General features: G+C 40.6%; 2 protein-coding genes and 1 pseudogene across 2 annotated transcripts; all 3 read left to right on the top strand.

Annotated features, from left to right (window-relative positions):
• The first annotated feature begins 458 nt into the window (after positions 1-458).
• LOC149114173 (uncharacterized) lies at positions 459-1178 on the top strand (annotated as a pseudogene).
• LOC149114171 (allene oxide synthase-lipoxygenase protein-like) lies at positions 1175-15930 on the top strand. The gene is made up of 7 exons (XM_089286033.1): positions 1175-1396; positions 1879-1950; positions 3876-4139; positions 4236-4437; positions 5023-5234; positions 14986-15333; positions 15730-15930. The coding sequence occupies exons 1-7, from the start codon at positions 1175-1177 to the stop codon at positions 15928-15930; spliced, it is 1521 nt and encodes a 506-aa protein (XP_089142159.1).
• Positions 9477-12620, top strand: LOC149114172 (uncharacterized). Its single transcript, XM_089287604.1, has 2 exons — positions 9477-10738; positions 12580-12620. The coding sequence occupies exon 1, from the start codon at positions 9612-9614 to the stop codon at positions 10701-10703; it is 1092 nt and encodes a 363-aa protein (XP_089143730.1). The 5' UTR covers positions 9477-9611; the 3' UTR covers positions 10704-10738; positions 12580-12620.
• Positions 15931-20463: the final 4533 nt, after the last annotated feature.

Here is a 20463-nt window from a genome sequence, read left to right as displayed (position 1 = left end):
GCAAATCCCATCCGTCCAAAAGGCCTATTTCAAGGACGTCCAAGCACTTATTAGTGTACTTGAAGAAATGGGACACCCTTTTACGGAGGATAGCACTGAATTGATCGTGCTGGACACAAAGGAAATTATGTCAGAATGTGTCGTCCAGGCGGTAAAGACAGCTAAACAAAACGGACTGTCTCAGTACGATCAGTTTGTGGAAGAGAGGTTAGTTAGATGCTCTAAAGCCATAACTGATACCATCCATCGAAATAAGCTTCCGTTGTTTGGAACGACAGAAAACCCAGCAAGTAACAAGACAAGAAATCAAATTTCAGTACTAAAGGGCGACTGTAATCTGTTTGCGAGGCTCTATATCGCGTGCCAGGCAAGAGAAGGTAATCTTCAAGAATTTTTCAGCATGAAAACCATGGTAGTCCTCCCTCACTCTCTTGCGCTGGCAAAATGCGTTCTGGACAGAAATCTGAATTAGTCCAGTTACTTGAAGCTTCCACCACGGTGGAGTGTCCAGACGTTGACATAAAAGTCTTTGATGCTGTTGCAGTTGTTAACATGCTACCACCTGGAAAGTCTAAGACATTTAAGGACTATGCAACATCTGTATTTCTCAATTATGTCATCAAACAAGCAAAGAATATAAAAAGAATAGATTTGATATGGCATCAATACTTCGAAAACAGCCTAAAGCGGGGTGCAAGGGAGGCGAGAGGCTCGAGAGTACGAAGGTGGGTGTGCGATAATGCTTCCATTCCAGTCAACTGGAAGAGCTTTCTGCGATCAGATGACAACAAAAATGACCTTTTTACCATTTAGCAGAAAGCGTCGTTGCAATCCAGCTTCCAGGGGTGGAGGTAATCACTTCATCTGGTGTTGACGCGCTCAGCCCTTCTCCAGTAGAGACGGAAGGTCTTACCGCCTGCAACCACGAGAAGGCAGATACAAGGATCTTCATCCATGTGAAGCACGCATCAGTCAGGGGTCTCAAATAGGTCTTGATCAGGACGGTTGACACTGACGTCGTGGTACTCACGATAGCATATGCAAAACAGCTAGAGCTACAAGAGTTGTGGATCGCCTTTGGTGTTGGTAACCATTTCAGATATCTACCCATCCACAAGATCACCACCTCTCTAACTCAACAGCAGTGTGAAGCCCTCCCTTTTTTTCACAGGGCATGATACTGTTTCATACTTTGCGGGTAAAGGAAAGAAGACAGCTTTCCAAGTATGGAAGTCAAATCCTGAAGTCACTGAAATCTTCCGTGTCCTACCATTTCCTCAAGATACGGTCTCTGAAGAACAGTGTCGTGTCTTGGAGCGATTTGTGGTTGTCATGTACAGCCGTACGTGTCTCCACAAGACAGTCAACGAAGCTCGACAAGTTCTATTTGCGCAAGGTAATAAAAGCATTGAGAATATTCCTCCAACTCAAACCGCTCTTGCACAGCACATTAAAAGAGCAGCCTATCAGGCCGGTCATGTACGGGGTCAAGCGCTGAAGCCTATGCATGAACTCCCAAGTCCGGCAGAGTGGGGCTGGCAGCAATCACCAGAAGGTTGACCTCCCAAGTGGACTATGCTAGCTGAGGCATCAAAGGCATGCAGTGAACTGATAAGTTGTGGATGTAAGAGGGCTTGCCGTGGACTATGTAAATGTACCAAAGCAAATCTCCCTTGCACTGCACTATGTTCTTGGGCAGGAAGTTGTTACCAAGAACAGAATGACCTTCAAATCGGTAAGATTTATGATCCATTCGATAAAGAAATTATCCTAATTGAATAAAATAATTGAGGATGTCATTTTACTGCCAACTCTGTAATATTAATTTAGTTTGTAGCTCGTACAAAGTTTTATAATGGTTTAACTTTTTTTTTTCAGAACTTGGGTATCCTGTGGTTTTCCATACAAACCTTATATGGGAATTTGTTAGGCTGTTTACTGTTGAACAAGGTAAGATCCGAGATGGGTCTTGCTTTTATTTCATTCCACATGCCAAAAGGAATAGGCAGGCCAATTTTGGCACATGTATCATATTTTGAACAATTCTACCCCTTATCTTCCAGACTAAAGGAGGCGCGGTGACTTAGTAATTAAAACTCTGGACTCTACAACATATTTTAAAGTTGTCTGACTGTGGTCACTGGGTTGTGCACGTTCTTAGGCAAGCCAGTTTACTTTCACAGTCCTTCTCTCCACTCAGGTGTATAAATAGTAAAACTGTAAAAACTGACTAGTTAAAATAACCAATTAAAATTGTTGCCAAATGCATTAGAGAGAACTCATTTTTTTCTTATTGTTGTCACCATTTTAAAATGGTTTGAATTAACTGGTTTCTTAAAATAGATCATATTCACGTATAGTTTTTGTTGCATCTTTCTTTAATAACTATGTTTTAAAAATAATACAGTGTTCTTAACTAGAACAATATAAGTGGATGAATGGTTATCCTGAGAAAATTAATGCCTGTGATGTAACAGTAAGATAATGTATAATGCATGTCGTCTACTTTAGCTGCAAGACTACTCTTTGAACACCACTGAATTGTGATAGCAGCTTACTGAGGTTAAATGACATTAGCAATATCAATTTCTTTGAAGTTGCAAACGATCGTTCCTTCCGCTGCTAGCTCTAATGACTGGATATCATCAAAATACCGCCCCCTCCCCCCCTCCCACGAAGTCGAAAAAAGACCAGGTGCTTGTCGCCTCCACCTCTCCTTTGGCATCCACCTCAGAATCATTCTATAACAAACAAAGCATTAGCAAATAAATATTCCTGGAATTAATATTTTGTAGTATACTGTCTACAGTTTCTAGCACTAATAGAATACAGTTTTTGTATTTCTCATTTATGCTATTTCTGATCTTGCTTTTACAATGTTTAACAAAACACTACATGTGTAGATATTATCATTAATCAAGGTATTGTTGCAATGGAATACCTAAATGAAATTAACCATTTATGACTGTGAGGGCTGTAGATAGAATATTCAACTGTAAAGCAACCATATCATCAAGACGCGTACAAAACAAAACAAATCTGAAACTCTCACAGGATTGAAGCATAGCGATACAAGTCTTTCGATATAGGTAATGGTAATGACATCTGAACCAAGTCAGTAAGAACACCGAGGTTAGTAGCATTCCCTACATGTACATAAGAGTGATTTCATTCAACCCGTGAGGCAATATCTAAAATTCAGTGCATACCTAATAGTAAAAACTCAAAAAAAGAAGCAACAGATCTAGTATCTAATATTATTTTACGACTTCGGCTGTTAAAGGGCAAAACCTAAAATTAGTCAATCACATTTTTCAAACACTGCCAAGATTACATGCTCTGGTGAGCAATTGTCTGACCATTTTGTAGATGTTAGCTTCCTAAAAGAGTTGTCTATTAAGTGTTGTACTTTCGGCATTTCAATCGTGCCCATTGATAGGGTTGTGTCGATGTGATTGAAATCAAGAATTTTTCGTCGAGTGTCAGCCACTGCTATGTATATACGTGATGAAATCAATTGCGATAAATTTCTTCTAAGAAAAACTTTTGTAAAAACTCAACGTCATCTCCTTCATTTAGGCCAAAGACCTCTGACATAAAAGAGCTGCTTTAAGTGTTCATATATTCGAAGTATTGTTTTTGCTCGGTGTCGATTACTTGTCGACAAGGGCTCTATATTTCGCTTGCCCCAAATTTGCTTCATGATTAATTCTCCTATGGAATTTAACTCTTATAACTCGATATGGCTTAAGTGGCTGCATATTACGTAGTACGTCTACTAAGAAAAAGTAGAAACTGCTTGTAATGCGGGACGGAAACTATCTCTAACAGACGAATGCGAGCCATAACATCTGGTGTTACAATTCACGTTACAGGATGAACGTATTTACATAGTAGATTATAAGATCTTGGAAGACATCCCGTGCTATGGTGAGGACGAGGCAGAGGAAGAAAGACGATACGTGTGTGCGAGCATGGGCCTCTTTTACGTCAAGGGCAATGAGGACATGGTACCGATAGCCATCCAGCTCCACCAGAATCCGAGCCCTGAGAACCCAATATGTACCCCGAATGACGTCGAGATGGACTGGATCTGTGCCAAGTTATGGCTACGTAATTCAGACGCCCAATTTCGTCAGGTAGGTGTTAAATCTTTAGTAGAGAAGTTCGGCCACACTGTGTCAAAAAAATTAGTCATAATGTCTTTAACCTTTTGTTTGTCTTTTCTCTTTTAGATGGTCAGCCATCTTTTACGAACTCATCTCAGTATGGAGCCCCTTGCTGTTGCCAGTTACAGACAATTACCTACCATCCATCCCCTTTGGAAGCTACTGGTCCCTCATATTCGAGGGATTATGGTCATCAACACCTTTGGTAGAACTACTCTGATCTCCGAGGGAGGGATTTCCGATCAACTTCTAAGTATTGGGGGTGGAGGTAATAATTAAAATCCACCAGCTCTTTGCCAGTTAACTACGAAAGGACAGAGCATTCCTCATTTGCACAAAAATAAACTGAGACAAATTTGCTCTTTTAGGAAGTTTTCGCTCTCTCAAAATAGACAAAATTGTTTTGTTGTTGTTGTTGTTGTTGTATTGGGTTAATGTTTACTTCAGATAACCAGCATTGTAGACCCACAATCAGGCAGACAGGCTAGACAGACATACAGACAGATGGACAGATAGGCGGACGGTTGGACGAAAGAACAGAAAGGTAGATTACTGGCTGGCTGGGTAAATGGAATTAAGTATCCCACTAACGCAACACATCACTTTCCATACGATCCCACTACGGCAAATGATCGCAAACGGTCTTAGGAAAGGGAAAACAAGTTCCTTTTGCGATCGGCTATCATCACAATCGTGGAATTGCGGACAATCGCAAGTGCTCCTTTAAGTGATTTTTTCTTTACGATCCCAGAATTTTGCTGCTTGTCCTTGCAAGCGTCTGCGATCGTTTTTGATCGTGTGGGAAACCAGACTTACGACGAAAGTCAATAACATTTTAGCTATCTGCCAACAGGACACATCGATCCGATGAAAAAGTTCTTCAAGACGATGCCCTGGTCCAGCTATAATTTGCCTCAAGCTCTGAAGGGGAGAGGAGTTGATGATGAAGCTAAACTACCAAACGTTTATTACCGCGAAAACGGGCTCAAGCTGTGGAACGCCATTAGCGAATTCTTACACGGGATCCTGAGGATTTACTACCACTCAGATGAGAAAGTTATGTTGGTTAGATTACTTATCCTGAATTTCGTTTTCTGATATAATTGGTTTTAACTGAGGTAGTGTTAGCTATGCGACTGTGGTAGTACAGCTGAAACACTGGGTATATTGAAACCGACGTTGAGCCTTTGTGCATACAGACAACTCGTGACAACATGGTAGATTGCATTAAGCACATAGAAAAAAAAAACCCGCGAAGCGGATCGCATGCCCATATTTGAATGAAGAGGCAATACCATCCTTTTTTGTTGTGATCTCGGAAGGTCAAAAATATTCTTTTATCAGTGGGAACGTGATTGAAACTGAAAGCAACGAAAATTCACAACAGTGCTCAAATTAGGAGTAAATAGACATTTTTATCTTTTGCTCGCTCAGGAAATTCCTAATATGTTCTTTCTCATATTTTGCTGAAATACGAAATGATAACCTTTAGTTTCCTCGTACAACTTATGACATTTTCTCTCACAGTTATTTATTGAAAGTTTTTCTTTTTATCAAAATTGTGTTTCCGTTTGAACTGATCACCTTTACTCGTACAAGAATCATCGCGCAGAACGGCCGCGACACATCCGGGACTTAAATATAGAGTGCGCGCGAAATTTAATTATTAATTAGGCTGCCGATGGTTAAACAATAAAGAAAATGACCAGAAAATGGCCGACTACGCATACTTGTTTAGAATTTACGTGCTTCATACTTGTGTTTCGTAGTGGTTATCATAGGGCTTTTGTAGATGAGACATTGATGGAATAAAGGAGGCATTTTTTGAAATGTTGCGAAAAGTGGATTTAGTCATTTTCTTTTCCTGAATTTGGTCCATTTGAGGGAAAATATTATACGAGGAAATATTTGGAGGAAGAATTTTACTCCTTCAAAGTGCCCTTCTTAACGGTTATCATACGGCTTTAAATGTATGTTGTTAAAGGAAGCTTTATGCCAAGTTTTAACGGAAAATAATGTTTCCAAGTGGTCGTTCTGCCAACTTTCGAACACTCCTAACGATCTTTCAGCCTTCGTTCGCCTCGGAGACTAGAAGAACAATAGAGCGAAACTCTTTTAAATTTTCCGGTAGAATATTAATATATGCCAAGCTCCGCCTCCACAAACAATAGGACACACGCCGACGCTATAAGGCATTGAAATTGAGAGGTGATAAAATGTATCACTTAACCATCGTATTTAAAGTAACGCTTTGCGCGAGTTGCAGTAAACGAATTTTTAGCATGTCATCTGTGCAAGAAATGCTGCACGTTGATCGGGAGCTCTTTTTAGAGCTCATTGAATCCCCGGTCAACCCCGCTTTCTTGCACATGTCCACTCCACTAAAAGGCTACGACCCAATGTTTTATCTCCAAATAAACGGCGAGGCTCTCTGGCACTGGTGCGTTGTCAAGAAACAAAAACAAATGCTTGAAGTGCTTCAAGACAACTTGCTCCAACTTGGCTACAGACTACCGTCGTCTTGCAAAGATCGCCGAGCTGGTGTCTCGCACGCTTTGACATGTTACTCCAAAGAGGATTCTAACAACTGAATACTCGACACTGGGCCTTTTAAATGTTTTGATCAATTAAAACGGTTCCAATTTTGAATAATTATCTCACACAAACAATGGACAACAGTGCTCGCTCAGGCGTAAGACGCGCTGCGTGCCTTTGCTTTTTTGTTCGGCTCTGGATTTCAAACAGAAATGTCATTTATTTTCCCCTTCATCTTTCAAATAGAAAAAGACCTGTGTTGTCTTTTAAGTCCTCGATCAACGACAGACTACGTCGGCGTCGACAAAACCTTGATCGGACCGGACCGGATCACGGATCGGATCACGGACCGGATCACGGATCGGATCATGGCTCGGATCACGGATCGGATCACGGATCGGATCAAGGAAAAAAAAATTCAAAATTTTGTTGAGCAAATTGCACTAGAGTGACTACTGTGAGCAGAACGTTTTATTTAATTCAGGTGTGATATTCCTTTATTCTTTTATAATATCAAGCCAACTGGGAGCTGGTCACAGATGAATTTCTTTCAGGCTGTTGGGTTTTGATTGCGATGATCAATCATGTCTTCATATCTTTCTCCGCAGTTCAGATCAATGATATTTCGTGTAATCACTTGCATCAAAGGTAAACTGTCATAAAACGAGTCAGTGTGGTAATAATAGGACGAACGTATGAATAGAAACAGAAAAAGTAAAAACACTAAAAAATTAAACACCTGATGATTTCAAACAATTTCCGTTTTTGAGACAAGTCTATACTTTTACAAGATGTGAGTTTGGAATACGATATTTCGCACTGGAATAAAACGAAACAAACCATTTGTATTTCAAGGAAATATAGCTGCTTTACAAAAAATTCTAGGAATAACATCGATAGTGTGAACGATAACGCAACCCGAGAATAAACAACATTTTAGGAGTTACGTCACGATTTTTAGAGTTATTTTTAGGGTTGTAAAGAGTTGCCTTTAAATAGAATAAAACCTTAAAATGATCGTGTTCTAGGATAGAAAACACTTAAGAGGCAAGAACAAATCAAAACGGAATGAGGATCGTTAAGGATGGCAAAGATTAACGGGGATTGCAAATGACGAACTTGAAAAACTAGGCTAGTTTTTTCAAGATGTGCAAATCGTGACGTAGCTCCTTCAAAGCAAGTCATGTCCTTAAGCTTTCGTGCGTAAGTTTTCTCATTAACTGTAACGACCGTCCAAGTTGCGACCATTTTAGTCGCCATAGCGACTAGAATTTTGGAGCTGGCGACTACATTAGAACGCAAGTTGCCAGCTCGGCGACTAAAATTAACGTGACCTATGCGTCAGGAGCTTGAGCGGACTATCATTCGGAGCGAAAAGAAAAACGTTCTGAGCATTAAGAATTCACTTTGCAAAGCTAGTTGTTGTAGGATTTTAACCAATAGAAATGGAGACTGAAAAAAATGAAATGTTACACGGTAAACAAAGATCAAGGAATTGCATTCAGTTGAGCTTGGGACGCGACGAAATTCGTTCCACTCGACTGAACTTTGGCACGTAACAATTTTACCTGGAAGCGTGAGACAACGCACGCAATCCGGTCATTTCCCGTCGAAAAGACGAGGAATTGCAAAAGCTTGGAAAGGTTGACGGTGACAGGATCCACAATATATTTCAGAAACATCCAGATGTATTTGAGAAACGTATTTTGTTTCAGTGGACACGAAAATACTTGACTTTACAGCAAACTTGATAACAAAAGCACGGGGGATTCTATAAATAAAAAAAAAAAAGGTGATGAAAAGCGGCTCGCAGTTGTAAATAAATTTCACTTGTGTGAGCGAACCTGGGTTTATTTTTAAATTGTCAAAGATTTCATCAATAAAAAATATCCGTCTTAGTGATTGCCCTAAAACTTGTGAAAGTATTTTCGCGTTGAGTATTCGCGTTCCGCGCTTCGCATATTAAATTCAAAACGACAAACAATTTGAGCGTGAACTTTTCTGTCCATTTCTCAATACAGTCTTTAATTTTCAGATGAGGTTTTATATCGTTTGCTTATTCAAGCAGAAAACGAGGTTGAACATTTAAAATAGATCATAAGCGATAAGGTAAAAATAGTGTTCACTTTATGGTCTCAGCAAGAATTTGATGCCGCCTTGATAAACATTGGAAAACTTTCCGCCATTCAGCTGCGAATAGGGCTATCTTATTGTGATCAACTCACAACACTGTTGCAATAATATAGTACTTTTTCATTGTGATCAAAAACTACTTCATTTGATCATCAATCATTCCAATAAAAGCATATTTGAATCAACATTAGGTAGTTCTTTCACTGAACGGGACTTCAATTTACTTGGTGGTTCAAGGAAAATGTTATTAATAATACAGTTAGATAATAATAAGATTATTATTTATTATTAATTAATTATTAATTTATGCATATATTTTGGCGACTAAAATTTTTCACTGGCGACCAAACCTGAACAGTCAGTGGCCACATGGCCACTAAGGAGGGTTGCTGTAACGCCAACTGTAACGCTCACATCTGACACGAAAATGTAGCCGAGAATTAGCCACTGAAAACAATTTCAAAAACGAGAATGGGAGGTTCACGCAAGCTTCGAGCCAACTAACGTTCAAATATAACTACATCTGCCTGTTCATTACAATTTAAATTCGTCGTAAATTAGGCGCTTATGTGGGTTTTTAAATGACCTCTTGTCATTCTCTGTAATTAACATGTCATTGCGTCAAATTCGGGATTCTTATTCTATTTCGTCATTGGTCTAAGTCACTAGTGAGTCACGTGAGATAGAGCGCGGGAACCTGAGCATTCAGTTCGAGCGTTGACCTTTGAGCAGTCAGTCGTATGATTGAATTATCCTTCGAAAATTCATCAGAAAATGGATAAAAACGATCCTTCTTCGATGCATGAGGAAGCATTGCTGAGTGAGGAATCTGACGGCTTTTCTGGAGGGTCTTTTAGTGCCAACGACGCTATACTTGCGGCCCTCCAGTCGTTGAATAAGAACATGACCGAAATGGGCGCATCGCTCAGATCATTGAAAGAGAAAGGGGAAACTCAGACCCCCACAACGGCAGAACCTGCCACAAAACGGAAATCCCCGTCAACAGGGGATAACTCTGACACAGAGGAATCAGATGCAGACGCACTTTTGGCTGCAAACAAACGACCTAAAGTTGTCGCCGACAAGAGCAACGGCTCCACGTGCGAAACCAGTGCAGATGATGAAAGCGATTCTTTACTCGATGACATCACGCAGTCTCTCACCGACACGGAGAAAACTGCCCCGAAAGTGTCTGAGAAATTTGCCAAGATCGTAAACTTGAGGTGGCTTACTAAGCTTGACGAGACAAACCTCAAGGAAAAATCGGATAAATACCTTCGACCGATAAACTGTGATCGGCTAATCATTCCGAAGGTAAACCCTGAAATCTGGGAGCGCCTCGATCGGCACACGAGGGGCAAGGACCTGAAGTTGTCAAACTTGCAAACCACACTTACGAAGGTCGGTAATATAACCGCACAAACCACCGATATGTTGTTGAAGGCTCGTGCCGAGGACGGTAAAGTTGATGTTGACAATATGGTCCGAATGAATGCCGATGCATTAGCACTTCTTGGGCATATCAGCTTCGAAATATCCCAAAGGAGGCGTGAAGCCATTCGCCCAACACTGCACAAAGATTATGCCACACTGTGTGCTTCACACGTGCCTATTACAAATTTTTTGTTTGGCGATGAACTGCAAACGCAACTTAATCACATCCGTGCTTCAAACAAGATCAGTAGCACGGCAAGCCCCTCTAACTCCGCCAATAGGCGATCCTATGGCAAATCGCACACGCCAGGTAATAACCAGCAGTGGAAGCCTTTTTTAGGCAAAACGCCTCCGGGCAACCAGTCGTACAAGAAGTCGACTCCATATCAACACCACTGGAAGAAACAGACCGGCCAAACGGCCCGGAAGTAACCAGTAACATTATTGCGACTCTTAGCACCACCCCGGTAAGCGAATTTAAAGTTATTTTACCATCACTTTTAAAGTATTTTCAGGGGAGAATACAAACATTCAAAGCAGGCAGTTTAGCCGCTTATTCCCACATATGGCAAGAGTTGACTTCTGATCCTGAAGTTTTAGAGACTGTTACTGGTCAATATATTGAATTTGATTCTCTGCCAATGCAGGTCAAACCCTTTATGCAACCTAAGTTATCAGAAATACAAACAGAATCGGTTGATTTGGAAATAATCCAGCTCCTCAAGAAGGGAGTTATTCAACCTTGCCAACACGAGCCAGGGGAATTTGTATCACCTATCTTTACCAGACCCAAAAAGGATGGCTCTTTTCGAATGATTTTAAACTTGAAATGTTTTAATGCAAATGTAACTCACTATCATTTTAAAATGGACAACATCTGGTCTGCCATCAGGCTAATGAAGCCGAGGTGCTACATGGCATCCATAGACCTGAAAGACGCCTATTACTCAGTGCCAATATGTAAGGACCATCAAAAATTTCTTAAGTTTGAATGGAAAGGAGCCTTGTCCCAATTTGTGTGTTTTCCGAATGGATTAGCACTTTGCCCTAGGAAGTTCACAAAGCTGCTAAAGCCGGTTTTTTCACTTTTGAGACAACAGGGGCACATTTCAGTTGCATATATAGACGAGTCCTGGTTGACAGCAGATAATCTCTGCCAATGTACCAAAAATGTCATTGATACAACCAGTTTGCTTGACAAAGTAGGGTTTGTAATTTACCCTGAAAAGTCTGTCCTACTTCCGACACAAATTATAACTTTCCTTGGTTTTGTTCTCAACTCTATTTTGATGCAGGTTTCACTGACTCCAGACAGAGCTCTAAAATTAAAAGATGCAGGTGAAAATCTGCTCGCTACTGTCTCCCCTTCTATAAGGGATGTAGCTCAAGTACTTGGGCTTATGACCTCTAGTTTTCCAGGGGTGATGTACGGCCCATTACACCATAGGTTCCTTGAAATGGACAAAACGCGAGCTCTAAAACTACACAGAGGGAATTTTGATAAGAACATGAACTTATCCCAGGAAGCCATAATTGACCTAAAATGGTGGGTCACTGCACTGCCCACAGCCTATAACCTTATCAACCATGGAGACCCCCAGGTTACTATGACAACAGATGCTTCTCTGATTGGATGGGGTTGCTGTATTGATACAGTCACCTCTGGAGGGAATTGGTCTCCAGAAGAAGCACAGCATGACATTAATTATTTGGAAATGCTTGCTGTTTCCCTTGCCTTGAAATCTTTCTCAAGTGTAGTCCAGGGTAAACATGTGAAACTCCTGGTTGATAACACTACTGCAGTTACTACCATTAACCAAATGGGCACATGCCATTCTCGAGTAAACAATCAACTTTCACACCAAATCTGGTTGTGGTGCATAGATCATAGTGTTTGGCTATCAGTTGCACATATTCCTGGAAAACAAAATACTGAGGCAGATAGAGAGTCACGGCTGCCCCGGAAAGAAACAGAATGGACTTTACAGAAGCCAATTTTTGATGCTGCTACTAAAAAATTAGGCGTGACTCCTAATGTGGATTTGTTTGCCTCTAGATTGAATTTCCAGTTAAAGCCCTATGTTGCATACCAGCCTGACCCAGAGGCCCATGCCATCAATGCCTTTCACATCTCCTGGAAGGGGTATACCTTTTATGCATTCCCCCCATTTAGTGTCATACAGCGGGCATTACAAAAGATTTCTGACGAGGAAGCTACAGGCTTACTAGTAGTTCCACACTGGCCAACTCAGACTTGGTGGCCATATTTAATGAATATGCTCATTGATTTTCCTCTCATGCTACCTAGGAAGGAAGACACACTGTACCTACCAGCACATCCCCACCTGCTGCACCCACTACACAAGAAACTTCAACTACTGGTCTGCCACTTGTCAGGGATCTCCTTACAAGCAGAGGAATTTCGGCTGGGGCTGCAAAGATCATCATGCAATCCTGGCGAACGGGTACACAAAAGCAGTACCAGACTTACCACCAGCGATGGCAAGAGTTCTGTCGTTCAAGGGGTATTAATCCCCTTTCAGCTTCTATAGAGAATGGTCTGGAATTTCTTTATCAGCAGTATGAAAATGGCCTATCGTATAGTGGTATTAACACAGCCAGAAGTACTTTATCCACAGTTATCTTCCTTCCAGATGGTGGCTCCTTTGGAAATCACCCTTTGGTTTCCCGGTTCCTTAAAGGTGTTTTTGAGTCAAGGCCTTCCCTTCCATGTTACAAGGACATATGGGATGTTTCTGTTGTTTTAGACTATTTAAAGACACTGCCTCCACTTGAGGAATTAAGCCTTAAAGACATCACACATAAAACTGTTTTGTTAGTTGCATTGTTATCTGGCCAGCGATGCCAAACTGTTCATGCACTTACAGTTAGTGTCATGAGGATTACAAATGATACTGTTCACTTTGAGATTGCTAAACTTTTGAAGACATCCAAACCTGGCAGGCATCAAGGACACTTGGAGTTTAAATCGTACCCAGTAGACGAACGTCTATGTGTTGTGACTTGCCTTAGGCAGTATTTAAAACTTACAGAACCAATCAGAACTGGTCATGACCCTCTGTGGTTAAGTTATACTAAACCCTTTAAACCAGTAAGTCGTGACACTGTTAGTCGCTGGATTAAGAATGTTTTAGAAAAGGCTGGAGTAAACACAAAGGTTTTTTCTGCTCATAGTACCCGGGCTGCTGCCACTTCAGCTGCATGCTCAAATAATGTTTCTATTAATACTATCATGGATGCAGCTGGATGGTCCAGAGAAAGCACTTTTAGAAAGTTCTATGACAAGCCAGTTCAAGCAGTTGTCAATTTTGGGGACGAACTTGTCTCCACGCATGACTGTTCCAGTAAGCAATAAAATGGTCTTCTGTTTACCTGTTCATGGCCACATTGCTTTAAAGTCTCACGTGACTCACTAGTGACTTAGACCAATGACGAAATAGAATTTTAAAATTAAACGAGACTTACCTGTAAGGTGAAGTTTGATTGGAATTCTATGAGTCATTGGTCAGGAGCTAGGGAGTCACGTGCCCACCCTATTCTTACGCAACATTGGGCATATGTTTTTTCAGCCCACCCTAAACTAGTGAGAAATTATGTGTCCACTCACAGGATTTAAAGACTGAATGCTCAGGTTCCCGCGTTCTATCTCACGTGACTCCCTAGCTCCTGACCAATGACTCATAGAATTCCAATCAAACTTCACCTTACAGGTAAGTCTCGTTTAATTTTAAAATTTTCATTTAACATATTTTAGTTTTCCACTTTTATTTTTTATTTATTATTATCTTATAAACGGTTTGATTTTTGTTTTTGATTTTTTTTTCTTTAAAACTTTGTTTTTTTTTTTCTGTGATCCGATCCGTGATCCGATCCGTGATCCGATCCGTGATCCAGTCCGTGATCCGGTCCGTGATCCGATCCGGTCCGATCCAGATTTTGTCGACGCCGAGACTACGTAAACCGATGGAGTAAGAGACTACGTCTGATGAACTGCTTTGACGGGTCGAGTAAAAGCGGACAACGATAAAGTAGAAGAAAGTTTTATGCGCACCGTTCTTTCCATTTGGCAACGCTTTGGAAGAAGAATTTTTTGTGGGAGAACTTTTGGCTCCCGCGCTCAAACCATTTTGAGTGTGACATGTCAACAAAAAAAGTGAGAATGTAGCTGCAAAGGACTTTGTTGATAAAAGCTTTTAAGAAGAGCACAGGCCGCCTTTAAATTAGAGCGCTTTTGTTAACTTATTACACGTTGGGATTTACTTCACACATTAGACCGTTTGATTGACAGCTGCCGATTCGTTGACGAGAGCAGTCGGTATTCCGACAGCTAATCTTTGTAATTATTATTCCACGCATTGAAAAACTGAGCACTGCAAGTATATGTCGCGAAAGACAATAGCATTCTGCACGATGTGCTTACATCTTTTGTTCACAACAGTTTTGACCTAGAACTGCTTACCTTTTCTCGAACAAGAAATGCATCCAGAGAATCAGGCAGGAGGCACCGAGTAATTTTGTTTGATTGGCCACGAGAAGAACTTTCTTTGGTAGGGTTGTGTTGCTATCCATTCGAGGCGTTCTGACCCTCCATAGCGAACAATAGCCTTCCCTTGAATAGACGTTTTCTACATGTTAAGTTCCTCTGTAGTAGTTCAACGCGCTTGTTTATCACCCCTTTTTCCCCCTTTAATAGGACTATGAGCTGCAGAAATGGATCGGAGATTTGCATGGCATTGGCTACCGTGTTACTGCTGGACATACAGACCATGGCGTCCCGACATCCTTTACGAGCCGCCAGCAGTTGTGCGACTTTGTTACTGCCATCATCTTTACCTGCTCATGTCAACACGCCGCGGTTAATTTCTCACAGATGGATGTGTACGTTTTTACTCCAAATGCCCCACTTCTAATGCGCAAGCCACCACCCACAAAGAAGGGCGTGGTTACAGAGCAGGACCTGATGAAATGTCTTCCAAACAAGCACCAATCGGGCAAAACCATGGCCATAGCGTACGAATTGACCCGTAACTTTCCTGACGAGGTAGGACACAGTTTAAAGAAATAAAAAAGAGAGTTGTAACTGTTACTAAATGACCCTTTTATACCCTCGTAGATTTTTGCATAATTTCGCATAATTCCACCTTCAGTAAGCTTAGCGTTCCCTTTTCACATTAGTAAACAAACAGGAGCCAGCTCGAAAGCTGTGAAACTTTAGCTCCGTTTTGACTGCTTTACACTGATCCCCAGGAGTACATATCGATAGACTACTTATTACTACGATTTTCTCCTCTTTGACTTTTGACTATTTGTTAACTGAAGTGGGCAAATTGATAAAACATTGATTGAACCGTTAATTTCGCAAGAGGGCTTCCCCCTCTCGTAAGTTTCGAAGATTGACCGTGTTGATAATTTCTGCCTCTTTCTATTGTTTTGACAGCAATATATCGGTGATTGTCCAGAAGGGCGCTTTGTCGAAGAAGCTCCTTTGGCTGCCATTTCTGCTTTTCAACAGAAGCTAAGGGAAATCTCCACTGGGATCAGAGAGAGGAACTTCAGAATTCTACGGCAGTACCCGTACTTGAATCCCGAGCAAGTGCCCAACAGTATCGCTATCTTAAATCCTCGAGAAAATTACTGAGTGAAAACAATATACACAGTAGCTGAGATTATTAGAGAGTCTCTCGTTCTCTTTAATATTATAGAGACATGTGGCCCCAAATGATGGGTAGTTGCCAAGGAAACTAAATAACTTAGTGTGTGAAAAGCAATGTTCATGAACGCACGCTTTAGTGTGAAAGGTTTTGTTACCCAAAAGATCTGCCTTTTTTAGAACTTCGACGCAACGTTGTATCTTTAGTTTAACTTACGACATCAACGATGTCTGCGATGCCTATACAGGAATATGACGATAAACTGTAAAGGAAATGAGACTGCAAAAGAATCTCTCCACGATGATTGACAATCATCAATTTCAGAATCTTGCTCGTTTACAATCATTAGTACTAGTACTTGCTTAGCTAAATGAAAGAGGGTTGCGATATTAGCGTAATTTCTCTTGGTTTAGAATTGTAAACTTGATCGAAGTGCATCTGGTAATCGTGCATTTAACATTATCAGTAATGCTGATAAAAACATACAATTAACATCATAGAGATATATTCGCACGTCTCATTATTGTCCTTTACAAGCGGCAGGATTAACAACCTTCTACGTAGACTGATATGTGTGAACAGCCTCTGGCCCAACACTTCTCAAACACTCTAATTCAGAGGAGTCCTCTTAACGCAACGACATTGATCTGTCTCAATTAAAGTAAATTTGACATCTTCTATGTCACCCAAAACCAAAAATTACACAAGAGAAGACAAGAAAGAAGAACATTTTGCTTTTCCCGTTCCCTGGATTTTATTTATCATCATTAGCTTTGATAAAAACAAAACATCTCGTCTAGACTACGCTTTTCAAGCAATTATAATTAATTCAGAAAACTATATCTGACAACATATCAACACCACCAACTCAAATGGTAAGGTTGAAAGATCCCCCGTTGCAGAATTGAAGAAGGAAAGAAGCGTATGTAAAAGAAAAGGAACTTTCAAGTCCCGAATGGGTTACAGCCTTTGTATAACCACGTATTACAAAGCATAAGTTTCTAATCTTATTTTGTAGAATGGTAGGTAACCGTAACTCACCGCCACTCCTTCCTCTCACCTCCATCCCCAACCTTCGTACAAATGTAACAGGTTGGTGCTTACAGTTATTACTTTTAACCATTCTTCCAAAATTCATAAATAATTAATGAGGGAGTAAGCCAATCCAAACAGGCAGGTTGGGTCACATGGATACCACTGTAAACGCAGTACAAATTCCAACTGTTTGAGAGCTCGGGGAGACCTTTAAGGTATCACCCTACGTGAATTTAGCCTCGTAAGCGACCACCCTTGATGCAAGACAAAGTGGTCGCTTACGGGAGGTGGTCGCTTATGGGAAAAATCAACAAAATAAGCCCAATGCTGGATTGACTGATCAATTACATGAAGATATTACCTTATCAGCTAAAATTAGGCTTATAGAAACTAAGTTGTTTGATTTGTTTTTCCACATACAACAATGTTCGGAGTACAATAGAGTGTACTTGTCAATGTGTCTCTTGTTCAATTATAAAATCACCTGATCGAAATCTAAACCGAACAAAACCTACATCTTGTATGTAAACTGTTATCATCTGTCCTCAGTCCGGTTGGCGTTATTCGAAACTGAAGTTTTGTCACTTCTGAGTAAAGATTTTCTAACGATCATACGTGATCATGTTGGGTGGTTGCTTACCGGAAACAGAAAACAAAAGAATATGTCAAACTTCTGGCCTAAAAACTGGTCGCGGTCGCTTAAGAAATTTTAGTAGTGGTTGCTTACGAGAGAGCTCTTCAAACAGTATTTGACTGAGAAACAAAACGGTTATTTACAAAGTGGTCGCTTACAGGAGGTGGTCGCTTACGAGAAGTGGTCGCTATGAGAGAGTTGACTGTAGCACGTTTTTCACGATTCGAATCGAGAGGACTAGAACCAACATTTTGCAAAAGGATAATACGAAAAGCTCTTTTAGTTTTAAAATAAATTGGAAAAATTTATTTCCTAATTCTGTTATCGCTAATTATGCGTTGACAAGGGATTGCCGTAGGAGATTTTAGAGCCATCAGAGAGGTATCATTGGAATAGATTGTTAAACAAAAAATCCAGGCAAACTTAAACATGATTTATAAGTCACCTACAAATGTTATACTTGTGTAACACAACATGGCAACGCGAGCATAACTTGTAATAATATTGACATTTAACTTCATGTCAATGACAGAAAAGATCAATTGTCATTGTCTGCCAAACAGAAAATCGTGTCACCATAATTGAAGGCATTATCGGCTGGTTGATGATAGTAACGTTGAAATATCATCTCATTAGACCAGCCCGCTGACGTCATGATATCTTTGATATTGACATTCTTCTCTTTCAGGACATTCTTGCACCACCTGGATATGATGTCTTTGCTTGCTGGGCCATGAGGTTTGACATGGCTAAGAAGTAGTTGACAACAATCGTTTCGAAGGACTCGGGTTTTCTTAATGTATTCCTGTAAATGTTTAATAACACATAACTTCTCATTCTCTGGATATGCCAGAAACTCAACAGGTTTGAGATGGGTACCCACACGAATTTTTGATTGAAAAGAATTTGACTGTCCTACACCTTTGTCCACTCAAAAGGGTTAACAAAAAGGTTAGCTTTAAAGTGAACTCCGTCGAGGAAAGCACTGATACGGATGCACCTTTGCAGAAAAATAGTAGCCCAAGTAGCCGTGTATCTAGGTAAGGAAGGGCGAAGTTCATAAGTCCCTTTCATAAAACGCTTCACTATGGGATGTTGTCCAACTGGGAGCGATGAGCTGATATTAAGCTGAAGGACAGAAGATAACACGCCCCTTGCTTAGTTCACGGTGCTGTAGGACGGTCCGTTCTCATGTAACATGGATAGGAAGTGAAAAACTACAGGTAAATCTGGAGAGAGAACATTACGCTTCTTTTCTTTGCAAAACTCTATCCACTTCTTTAGGTGGGACTGGTACTGAGCAGTTTTTCCCCCACGCCTGGAGGCAGTATTGACTTCAATAGAACGTTCAGTAAATCCTAAACCTGCGAGTTGTTGCTGAACAGTAGACAAATAAGAGGAGACATATTCTTGTGAAGAGGGTGTACAGTTGTTGGTGTTGCTGGTAGTCTCAGTAGATTCGTTGAGGGGTGAAGCTTGACTGGGAGAAGGACGAGGAGAGATGTCAGCGGAGGGTACCATGCTTGACTCAGCTAGTCGGGAACCACTACCACACAAGTTACCTGATCCTGAATGATTTTCTGTAGCACCTGTAAAATACAGCTGAAAGGAGGAAAACAGTAAAGGGATTTATGAATGATGCCTCAGGATCTGGTCTTAATGAGCAAAACACAGGCAGTTGCTTATTCAGACGAGAAGCAAATAACTCAATCTCGGGTTGAAAATTAAGGGTCTTGAGGGCCCCGGTCAACAGTTCAGAGTTGAGCATCCATCCAGTATCTTGGGAATGAAAATGCCTAGATTCACCATCTGCAATCACATTGGAGGAACCGGGAATATGGGCTGCTGTAAGCCAAGTTATGTTATGTGAAATGCAGAATTCCAAGATCTGAACTACAAGGGAATTAAATTCCTCACTATGACAAATACCCATGTTGTTTATTTGAGAAACAGCAAAGCAATTATCAATCATTATTGTAACATGTTTGCCAGAAAGGGAAGAATGGAAACACCGGAGAGCAAAAAATGCTGCAAGCAGCTCAAGGTAATTTATGTGATGCTCACTTTCTGTGACCAATAACTTTAGCAATATCACGCATTTTGACGCAAAAGGAGTTCTCAAGAAGACAAGACAAGAGTGTTTTTATCTTGGTTATCTTGTCCTGGGTGAAGCTAACTGTCATAAGGGGAGAATCTATGATAAAACCAAGAAAATCAAGTCACTGTTGTGGGGCTATGACTGATTTCTCTGGGTGTATGACAAGTCCGAGGTTTTCAAACAATGTGATAGCTGCAATAACATTGGCTATGCACTTCTGTTGGGTTTTGCCTTGCACGTATTGATCGTCAATATACCCAGATATGATATGACCACATTGTCTCAAAAATGCTAAAGGTGGTTTCATCATGTTTGTGAACTTTCTTGGGCAGGTGCATAAACCATTTGGGAGGGCTGTGCACTTGTAAAGGGTGCCTTTGTAAGAGAAGTTAAAAACTTTTTGTAAATCAGGATGGATCTTCACACAATAATATGCATCTTCAAAGTCTAAACTGGCCATCCAACAGTTTGGTGTGACGATTTTCAAAACTATGTGAATAGACTCCATCTTAAAATGTGAGTTTTCAACAAAAGTGTATAACTTTTTTAAATTATGAATGAGTCGCACACTACCATCTTTCTCGGGAACTGACAATATAGGAGATATAAATTCTCCTAACTCATGATAACACGGGGCAATAACTTCCTTTTCTTTCAGTGAGCAAATTTCTGCCTCAACAAGAGCAACATGATCTTTAGATAGATGGAGTTGGGAGGACATGATAGCTGAATAGGATAAGAAGAAAATTCAGT

Source organism: Orbicella faveolata, unplaced genomic scaffold (genome assembly GCF_042242905.1).
Source record: "Orbicella faveolata isolate gen_17 unplaced genomic scaffold, um_ofav_v1 contig_14, whole genome shotgun sequence".
NCBI lineage: Eukaryota > Metazoa > Cnidaria > Anthozoa > Scleractinia > Merulinidae > Orbicella > Orbicella faveolata.
The sequence above is the reverse complement of the archived record's forward strand: the minus strand, read 5'-3'. Positions and strand labels throughout refer to the sequence as shown.

What these genes read in the sequence shown, in the direction of transcription:
- LOC149114171 (XM_089286033.1), top strand. Translation starts at nt 1,175, where the DNA reads ATGATACTGTTTCATACTTTGCGGGTAAAGGAAAGAAGACAGCTTTCC. An exon ending in GCTGTTTACTGTTGAACAAG is followed by an intron (nt 1,951 to 3,875) that starts GTAAGATCCGAG and finishes TTCACGTTACAG; the next exon opens with GATGAACGTATTTACATAGT. An exon ending in CAGATGAGAAAGTTATGTTG is followed by an intron (nt 5,235 to 14,985) that starts GTTAGATTACTT and finishes CCCCTTTAATAG; the next exon opens with GACTATGAGCTGCAGAAATG.
- LOC149114172 (XM_089287604.1), top strand. Translation starts at nt 9,612, where the DNA reads ATGGATAAAAACGATCCTTCTTCGATGCATGAGGAAGCATTGCTGAGT.